The sequence below is a fragment of the Panthera tigris genome, chromosome X, assembly GCF_018350195.1.
Source record: "Panthera tigris isolate Pti1 chromosome X, P.tigris_Pti1_mat1.1, whole genome shotgun sequence".
Classification (NCBI taxonomy): domain Eukaryota; kingdom Metazoa; phylum Chordata; class Mammalia; order Carnivora; family Felidae; genus Panthera; species Panthera tigris.
Window position 1 is genome coordinate 126,492,377 of NC_056677.1, and position 11,045 is coordinate 126,503,421.

Sequence of the window (11,045 nt, forward strand, 5' to 3'; positions counted from 1 at the left end):
GACTGTTAGTGTCCTTTCCTTTCAGCCTGAAATGCTCCCTTTAGCACTACTTGTAGGATAGATCTACTAGTAATGAATTCTCTCAGATTTAGTTTATCAGGGAATGTCTTAATTTCTTCTTAATTTTTAAAGGATAAGTTTGCTAGATATAGAATTCTTGGTTGACATTTCCCCCCCTTTGATCACATTAAATATGTCACCCAGGTGCCTTCTGGTCTCCACGGATTTTGATGAGAAATTGTTAGTCTTATTGAGGATTACTTGTAAATGACAAGTTGTTCTTTTGCTGCTTTCAAGATTCTCTTTTAGTCTTTGGCTTTTGACAATTTGATAATAGTATGTCTTGGTGTGGGTCTGCTTGTTTTTATCTTACTTAGAATTCATTGTACTTTTTGAATGTATGGATTCATGCTTTCATCAAATTTGGGCAATTTTCAGCCATTATTTCTTTAAATATTCCTTTTGGCCTTTTTTCCTCTCTCCTTTTCTCATTCAGGGACTCCCACAATGCATATGTTGGTCTACTTGATAATGTTCCATAGGTCTCTTAGACTCTGTTCATTTAAAAAAATTTTTTTCTTTATGTTCCTCACACTAATTTCAGTCTATCTATCTTCAAGTTCACATATTCTTTTTTCTATCTGCTCAAATATACTATTGATACTTTATCAGAATTATTCCTTTCAATTTTTGTACTTTTCAGTTCCACATTTTCTATTTGGCTCCTTTTTATAATTTTTATCACTTTGTTGATATTCTCTATTTGTTGATATATTGTTATGGCTTCCTTTAGCTTTTTGAACATATTTAAAAAATTAAAGTCTTTTTGTAGTAAGTCCAATGTTTGTGACTTTTTATAAACAGTTTTTTTAATTTGTTTTCATCCTGTGAATGAGCCATATTTACTTGTTTCTCTGCATGCCTCATAATTTTTCATTGAAAACTGGACATGTTGAATATTATAATGAGGTATCTCTGGAAATTACATTCTTTCTTCTATTCAGGGTTTGTTTTTGTTGCTTTCTGTGGTTTGTAGTTGCTTGTTGGTTTGGTGACTTCTAAACTATTTTCCAAAACCTGTTTTATCCTGTGTGGTCTCCGAAGTCTCTGTTGTTTTAGCTTTTGGTCAGATAATAGTTTTCCAGAGATCTTCTTAAACTGGAGGGGAGAAAAAGAAATAAATAAAAAGAGGGGCACCTTGGTGGTTCAGTCGGTTAAGAGTCTGAATCTTGATTTTGGCTCAGGTCATGATCTCATGTTTTGTGAGATCAAGCCACACGCCAGGCTCCATGTGCTTGGGATTCTCTTTCTTCCTCTCTCTCTGCCCCTCCCTTGCTCACACTCTCTCTCCCCCAAAACAAACAGACAAACAAGTTTTTAAAAAATAAATAAAAAGAATAAATTAGTCTCCTGGTCTTCGAAGTTTGGCTGTATGTTGTGTACTTTTTCAAAGCTTAGCCAGTCTGTTTATAACTATATCTTAGCCTCCATTGCCTGTGTTTATCTGATCCTAAATACCAGTTGGAGGTGAAAGCTTATCAGGTTTTTTCTGAGCATGCATCCAGTCCTGGGCATGCATATGACTTTTTATATTTTCCCATTATAAACAGAAGCTTTTCAAAATCAATATTCCCCAAAAGTAAATTTCCCCAATTTTTCCTCTAAGACATTTGACATGTCTATTATTTGTCTCAACTGTAATCTTTTGCCCTAAGAGGCAGTGACTTGTTCATTGTTCTTAAGGAATACCTTCTTACCTACTTTTCTGTACTGAGGGAGTTCTGAGTTAGGTGAAAGGAGGGCCAGTGCCTTGTGTCAGACCTTCAGGGAATTTCCAGCTAGGCCCAAACAGACAAACACAGTTCCTTGGGAAAAAATCTGTTCTCCTCCCTTCTGAGCCAAGTATTACAATGGGAATGTAGGCTGCCATCTTCAAAACGCTGCTGTGCTGGGAAGGGATATGGGGGCAAGGCTAAAGTTAAGACACCAGAATGTTCTACTGTGTTTAAGTTGCCCTTTTCTTGATTCAACATGTGATTGATTTTTGGAAATAATTGACTATTTTTGTGAGTTCTGACAAATTGATTCTATTTTTGCTATTTTTTTTTCACTATTTCTGTGGAGGGACAGGCTCTCGGAGCTCCTACTTCTGTTAGTTTTGCTGATGTCACTCTTGGGATTTTTTTTTAATGGAGAAGAACTACTGGGCTGAAAAGTAGCACTGGGAGGAGGAAAGGTCACTGACCCTATCTCCTTACCCTGAGGTATATGGGGTGTGAGAAGAAAAGATAGTTTACCTTGAAGAGGGCTGCAAGAAAGTAGTGCCCTCAGGGTATAGAGCCAAGCCTCCTTCAAGGCAGAAGGTAGAGGGAATGCTTTGAGAAGACATTGATTACAGATTATGAGTTGCAGAAGGCCCAGTGAAAGTTGGGGTCTGAAGGGAGAGCTTTGGGTGAGGCAGTTGGCTTGAAGGAAAGAACATAGAGACTCTGGTGCTTTGAATCAGGCTTATATTCCAATCCTGCTTACAGGTTGTAAAAATCAAGAAATAATGTGAAGTTTTACAAGTGCCATGTTAGCATCGATTAGATTTATAATGTAGTTTTTCCTACCATCAATTCATATGATTATTTGCATTAGTAGATGTCATAATACCAATCATTTTTATATTCTTATTTGATGCCTTATCCCTCCAATATATTGCTTGCTAGACTGGATTTGCATGTATTGAGATTTTTGCCTCATTATTCTTTTATGCATATGCTTATTGTTGCCAGGTTTTGATTTCAGTGTTATGCTGGCTTGAGGCCATGATGATTCAGTGGTGAACCAGAAAGATGTCATTCTTTCCCTTGTAAACTTTTAATATTTGAAGAGGGTATTAGTGGGCTGAAAATCTGATGAACCAAAATATTTTTTTCTTAAAAGCACATGGATTAAAACATGTATTTTACTTTTAAGTGAATATCCATGAAAAATTTTCATTTTTTTCCATGGATATTTGATTATTCATCATCTGCCTATTTTTGAGTCAATATTTTAAGATCAGATTTTACTAAGTTTACATTTTACCTGAATTTCAGATTTATTAATGTAAATCTTTCTATCTAGTGGAATGAAACCACATGAGCATTTAGCCTTTGTGGAATCCACAACACGAACTTGAAAAGAGAGACAAAGATACAAAGACATAATTTCTTTTTTTTTTAATTTTTTATTTATTTATTTATTTATTTATTTATTTATTTTATTTTTTAATATATGAAATTTACTGTCAAATTGGTCTCCATACAACACCCAGTGCTCATCCCAAAAGGTGCCCTCCTCAATACCCATCACCCACCCTGCCCTCCCTCCCACCCCCCATCAACCCTCAGTTTGTTCTCAGTTTTTAACAGTCTCTTGTGCTTTGGCTCTCTCCCACTCTAACCTCTTTTTTTTTTTTCCCTTCCCCTCCCCCATGGGTTTCTGTTACGTTTCTCAGGATCCACATAAGAGTGAAACCATATGGTATCTGTCTTTCTCTGTATGGCTTATTTCACTTAGCATCACACTCTCCAGTTCCATCCATGTTGCTACGAAAGGCCATATTTCATTTTTTCTCATTGCCACGTAGTATTCCATTGTGTATATAAACCACAATTTCTTTATCCATTCATCAGTTGATGGACATTTAGGCTCTTTCCATAATTTGGCTATTGTTGAGAGTGCTGCTATAAACATTGGGGTACAAGTGCCCCTATGCATCAGTACTCCTGTATCCCTTGGATAAATTCCTAGCAGTGCTATTGCTGGGTCATAGGGTAGGTCTATTTTTAATTTTCTGAGGAACCTCCACACTGCTTTCCAGAGCGGCTGCACCAATTTGCATTCCCACCAACAGTGCAAGAGGGTTCCTGTTTCTCCACATCCTCTCCAGCATCTATAGTCTCCTGATTTCTTCATTTTGGCCACTCTGACTGGCGTGAGGTGGTATCTGAGTGTGGTTTTGATTTGTATTTCCCTGATAAGGAGCGACGTTGAACATCTTTTCATGTGCCTGTTGGCCATCCGGATGTCTTCTTTAGAGAAGTGTCTATTCATGTTTTCTGCTCATTTCTTCAGTGGGTTATTTGTTTTTCGGGTGTGGAGTTTGATGAGCTCTTTATAGATTTTGGATACTAGCCCTTTGTCCGATGTGTCATTTGCAAATATCTTTTCCCATTCCGTTGGTTGCCTTTTAGTTTTGTTGGTTGTTTCCTTTGCTGTGCAGAAGCTTTTTATCTTCATAAGGTCCCAGTAATTCACTTTTGCTTTTAATTCCCTTGCCTTTGGGGATGTGCCGAGTAAGAGATTGCTACAGCTGAGGTCAGAGAGGTCTTTTCCTGCTTTCTCCTCTAAGGTTTTGATGGTTTCCTGTCTCACATTCAGGTCCTTTATCCATTTTGAGTTTATTTTTGTGAATGGTGTGAGAAAGTGGTCTAGTTTCAACCTTCTGCATGTTGCTGTCCAGTTCTCCCAGCACCATTTGTTAAAGAGACTGTCTTTTTTCCATTGGATGTTCTTTCCTGCTTTGTCAAAGATGAGTTGGCCATACGTTTGTGGGTCTAGTTCTGGGGTTTCTATTCTATTCCATTGGTCTATGTGTCTGTTTTTATGCCAATACCATGCTGCAAAGACATAATTTCTTAGAGATGCCCTATGTATGACAAGGTTTCATGAGTCTTGAGCCCCTAATTGTGCTTATGATTCAAACTTAGTCCATCACAGAAACCTTTTGAAAGAAATATTAACATCCTTGGAACATAGTTTAGCAAGTTGATATATGTTTATTGTTAAAAAAAAAAGATTTGGGGCGCCTGGGTGTCTCAGTCGGTTAAGCGTCCGACTTTGACTCAGGTCACAATCTCACGGTTTGTGAGTTTGAGCCCTGCATCGGGCTCTGTGCTGACAGCTCAGAGCCTGCAGCCTGATTCGGATTCTGTGTCTCCCTCTCTCTCTCTGCCCCTCCCCTGCTCGTGCTCTGTCTCTCTCTCTCTCTCTCTCTCAAAAATAAATAAACATTAAAAAAAGATTTAAGTTAAAATCTCACATGCCAGAGATAACCACTATTAGCATTTTGGTGAATATGCTTTCATGTATTTTTCAATGAATACATACATTTGAATATATATGTCTCTGTATGTTTGTGAAGTATATACATCTGTGTCTAAGTATACACACACATGCACACACAGAATTTTGCTTTATGGTCATCACCCTGACCCCTATATGGATAAAATAATGCACCCATTGTGACAACTCAATTGCTTTTGCTGCTTCCCCACTCTCCCCAAACTAGGCCTTACTTTCAGTTCCATCTTCTTCTCTGCCTGGTCCTTCTTTTCTTCTTGAGAAGGAAGAGGAGCTCCTGACTGAGTTAAGTCACAAGAAAGGCCTTAGCTCACCTGTCCTGCATTCTCTCATGACCAGGGAGCCACACACTTTCTTGCCCTCACTACTCCAGGTTGGATTTCCTTCCCAAGTGTCACCAAGTATTATTTCAGCCAAGGATGAAGGTTGCTGTGCATGTTTTCCCAGATTGCCTCTGCTTGTGTTGACAGATGTACTTCCAATGCATATTTACAGAAACCAGAAGCCATGGCGGGAAGCAATCGAACTGTTGTCTCAGAATTCCTCCTCCTGGGACTGTCAGATGTGCCTGAGAATCAGCCCCTCCTCTTCAGTCTGTTCCTGTCCATGTACCTGGTTGCTGTGGTGGGGAACCTGCTCATCATCCTGGCCATTGGCTCTACCTCCCATCTCCACACCCCCATGTACTTCTTCGTAGCCAACCTGTCCTGGGTTGACATCTGCTTCACTTCTGTCACTATACCAAAGATGCTGCTCAATATCCAAACCCTGAGCCAGTCCATATCTTACACTGGATGCCTTACTCAGATGTATTTTCTAATCTTGTTTCTAGAACTGGACAATGTCCTCTTGGCAGTAATGGCATATGACAGATTTGTAGCCATATGTCACCCTCTTCACTATACCATAACCATGAGCCCCAAATTCTGTATCACATTATTGTCTCTGGCTCTGATTATCACAAACATCTATCCTTTGATCCACACCCTCTTGATGGATACACTGTCATTTTGTGCAAGTGTCAGAATTCACCATATTTTCTGTGAACTCTATGCATTGCTAAAGCTTTCTTGTTCAAGTATCCACGACAATGAGTTGGTTGTTTACATCCTGGGGAGCTTTATTTTTTTTGCTCCTTTCCTCTTTATTTCTATCTCCTACATGCACATTTTCTCAGCCATCCTAAGACTTCGTTCCTCCCAGAGCAAACTTAAAGCCTTTTCCACTTGTAGTTCCCACCTTGTTGTGGTGTCATTGTTCTATGGAACTTTATTTGGGGTGTATCTGCGTCCTTCTTCTTCCTACACATCTGAGGATTCAGTGGCCACTGTGCTGTATGCAGTGGTGGCTCCCATGCTCAACCCCTTCATTTATAGTCTTAGGAATAAGGACATGAAAGGGGCCCTAAAGAGCCTCCTCAGCTGGAGAAAGATCTGGTCTTGGTGACAGCATCTTCTGCTCCTGAGTGATTATGTCATCTTGTGCTTGCCTCATTATTGATGTAGGAGGGGACTATCCATATAAGATTTAACAGATGTCCAGCTCTGCCCAAATTTCTGCTGCAATCATATTCAATCACTCTTTCAACCAAACCTCCCTGGATGACTCTCGTGTCAGGCCTCAGATGGACAGCTTGTTTGTTTGAGGATTTAATTTTCCATTCATTCTATATGTCCTTCATGGCTCCTCCTCAAACCATGTCTGCCTCATGAATTTTTACCACGATCCCCTGTTAGTGGCATGAATCATAATAAGCAATGGAGCATCTTGTTTTGTGCTGGGCACTGTTTTGAGCAAGTACATGTATTTACTCACTTAATCACCAATCTTGTGATGGAGATGCTGTTATCTACATTTTCTAGGTGAGGGACGTCATCAGAGAAGCAATGGAATTCACCTTCTGCTTGTGTAGGAATAATTTGTTAGATGGAAATAAAGAGGCTCCTTTCACTTCTCAAGAACAAAATCTGCAACTGGAGGCCCTTGTCACGAGATGGCAGTAGATGCACAGGTTGTGACTTCAAGACACATTCACAAAGTTTCTGATCCAAGTGGAGAAAGAGATGGGTACCCCTTTGAGCTCTTACATGGATCACGGTATGTCAATACACTTCTCAAGCCATAGACTTACTTGCTGACCTCACAGAGAACATTCCCAGATGAAATGAAAAGAGTAGATTCACCACATTTCTCAACATGGCCAACTTAGGTACGTAGTGTTGAAACACTATTCATATTAAGATCAGGGCAACAACAGGGATTCCCTCTACCATGACTATCATTTAACATTTTCGTCAAAATTCTAGTCTAGCAGTAAATCAGAAAACAGATGTATTAGGTATTAATATTAGAAAGGAAGGGGAAAAAACTATGATCATATGAAAATAGGAGTATCTTTCTGGAAAATCCAAGATAATCAAGCTGAAAAACTACTAGAACTAAGAGGAACAAATTTACAGATTGCAAAATAAGTAATGCAAAAATCAATAAAACTCTTCCAATTCAGGGAGGAAAAACTACTTAAAAGTGGCACTGGAAAAATATCCCAAACACAATAGCAACGAGGATAAAATATTGTCTTAATAAGAAATGAAAGGAGCCTATATGAGGAGACTGCAGAGATTCTCTTAAGAGAATCTGGTCAAAGGAAAAGACATAACACCTTCTTGGATGGGAAGACTTGGGTTAATTTATAGGTTTCAGACATTTAGAACCTGAACACAATCTTTTTTTTTTTAATTTGAGGAAAGGCTTTTACTGCTAAATTGGAAGAATAAATGGCAGAGAAGAGAAAAAAAAAAACAAAACAAGAAAAACAACAACAACTGTGATCAGTAAGGACTTTTTTTCTGCCGGATGTTAAAAGGTAAAATAATTTAAACAGAGTGCTATTGGAAGATGAATCAACATACAGATCCTGTGAATATACACCTATTCTCATGCTACTCCTGGAGCACAAAAGCAATGGAAGAGATCACAAAGGATAATGGGTAGATTTATCCACAAGAAAAGCAAATCAAGTGAGGAAAATAGTCACCATTTATGTGACAAACACAAACATTTATTTGGTCTTTGTCCCCAGTTCCTGACACAGAGCTCCTAAAACCTTTGGAATTTCCTGGTTGATAAAAGCATTTTTGTTCTAATATGGTGACTCTTGTTGAGCCTCTACATAGCTTCAGGATGGGGCTGGTCACCAGAAGACCAAGTCTTTATTAGGAGCCTAGAACTTTCACCCCTTCCTCCTCCCCTAACCTCCTGAGATGGGAGAGGCTGGAGACTGAGTTAATTGATCATGCCTACATGATGAAACCTCCATAAGAACCCCTAAACAATGGGTTCAGAGGGCTTCCAGGTTGATGAGCACATCAACATGCTGGAAGGGTGGAGCACCCAAAATCCATGGGACAGAAGCTCCTGTGCTTGGGACCCTTCCAGACTTTGCCCTATGTACCTCTCCACTTGGCTTTTCATTTGCATCCTTTATAATATACTTTATAATAAACCAGTAAACATAAGTAAAGTGCATTCCTGAGTTCTATGAGCCATTCTAGAAAACATCAAGCCTGAAGAAGGGGTTGTGGGAACCTCTGAATTATAGACAGTTGGTTGAAGTCAGCTGGGACTGACTTGCAAATGGCACTTAAGTAGGGGACAGTCTTGTGGGACTTAGCCCTTAAATTGTGGGTGACTGTGCTAACAAGGTAGTTAGTGTCAGAGTTGAGTCAAATTGTTGGACGCTCAGTTGGTGACTGAAGAATCATAGAATTGGTTGTTGGTGTTGGAAAACATGCCATTCTTCTAATTAAAAATCTTATATAAATAATTTAAAAAATACAATCCATTAAGACATAAAAATAAAATGAATGGAGAACATGAAAAGACAATTCATATCAGAAGAAACAAAATGAATGACAAAAATATGGGAAAAATCAGCCTCATTAATAATAAAAGAAATGTGATTTTGAAACAGTCAAGTTACCATTTTCATTGACCAAAACCAGCAATGTGATAAAGTGGATATTCTTATACTGCAGGGTAATAAAGTACAATCTACAACCTTTCTGCATGCAATAGCCTAAATGAACAAAGAAACTTAAAAATACTGAATGTCCCATGACATACGCTGTGGGATAAATTCCTAGAAGTGGTATGTGGGGGCAAATGACATATATATGTAAATTTTGATAGATCATATCAAATTTCTCTACATATAGTTATACAAAAAGAGATATCTACCCATTTACCTGCCCATCAGCATTTTGTGATCATGATTATTTCTCCCCTCACTCTCTCATCTGCACTGTCCAATATGGTAGCTACAAACCACTTGCAGCGCCTGAGTATATAAAGTGTAAGTCATGTAAAATATACAATGAAACTCAAAGCATTAGTATGAATAAAAAATGCAAAATATCTCATTAATATTCTTACATTGATTACATGTTGAAATGATAATGTTTTGGACATTGTTGGGTTCTATAAGATACATTATCAAAACTATCTTGTTCAAGTCTTATTTTTATCTTTCTGAAGTTCCTGAAATTTTTCTCTTGCTCTTTTTCATGTTAAACTTATTCCTGGGTATTTCACAGTTTTTATTGGTATTGTAAATGGTGTTTTATTTATTAGTTATTGCTTTTGTTAATGAAGACCCCTGGTTTTTGTATATCAGTTGTGTACTGGGCCACCTTACTAAATTATCTTATTTGTAATGGTTTTTCACTTGGATTCTGTTATGTTTTCCAGGTATCATTCTCAAATAATGATAAATTTACCTTCTCCTTTAATTTTTTTTCTTGTCTGATTTTATTGTCTATCTTCACAATAACATTAAATTACAGTGGTGCAAGAGGATATCTTAGGTTTTTCATGTCTTAATGGGGTCACTTCTAGTATTTTTTACACTAAACATGGTGTTGGAGTTTTGGTTGACATAGAAATATCATGTTGGAGCACCTGAGTGGCTCAGTAGGTTAAATGTCCTACTCTTGATCTCAGGTCTTGATCTCAGGATCTTGAGTTCAAATTCTGCATTGGGCTCCACACTGGGCATGAGGCCTAATTTAAAAAATAAATAAATAAATTCCTAGTAGTGCTCTTGCTGGGTCATAGGGTAATTCTATTTTTAATTTTTTTTTTAATTTTTTTTTCAACGTTTTTTATTTATTTTTGGGACAGAGAGAGACAGAGCATGAACGGGGGAGAGGCAGAGAGAGAGAGGGAGACACAGAATCGGAAACAGGCTCCAGGCTCCGAGCCATCAGCCCAGAGCCCGACGCGGGGCTCGAACTCACGGACCGCGAGATCGTGACCTGGCTGAAGTCGGACGCTTAACTGACTGCGCCACCCAGGCGCCCCCTATTTTTAATTTTTTGAGGAACATCCACAGTGTTTTCAGAGTGGCTGCAACAGTTTGCATTCCCACCAACAATGCAAGAGGGTTCCCCTTTCTCCATATCCTCGCCAACATCTGTTGTTTCCTGAGTAGTTAATTTTAGCCACTCTGACCGGTATGGGTGTGACCAGTGTGAGGTGATATCTCAATGTGGTTTTGGTTTGTATTTCCCTGATAATGAGTGATGTTGAGAGGAGTGCTGATTCATAGGGGTACATGTACCCCAATGTTTATATCAGTGTTATCAACAATGACAAAAGTATGGAAAGAGCACAAATGTCCATCAACTGGTGAATGGATAAAGAAGATGTGGTATATATATATATATATATATAATCACACACACACACACACACACACACACACACACACTCAATTGAATTCTAATTGGCAATGAAAAACAAAGAAATCTTGCCATTTGCAACAACATGGATGGAACTGAAGGGTATTATCCTAAGTGAAATAAGTCAGTCAGAGAAAGACAGCATATGTTTTCACTCATATGTGGAAGTTGAGAAAGTTAACAGAAGACCTT

General features: G+C 38.4%; 1 protein-coding gene across 1 annotated transcript; it reads left to right on the forward strand.

Moving 5' to 3' along the window:
• Positions 1-5,619: 5,619 nt before the first annotated feature.
• On the forward strand, positions 5,620-6,558 carry LOC102951028 (olfactory receptor 1D2-like). The gene has a single exon (XM_015543477.1). It carries the CDS (start codon positions 5,620-5,622, stop codon positions 6,556-6,558), a length of 939 nt encoding a protein of 312 aa, XP_015398963.1.
• Positions 6,559-11,045: the final 4,487 nt, after the last annotated feature.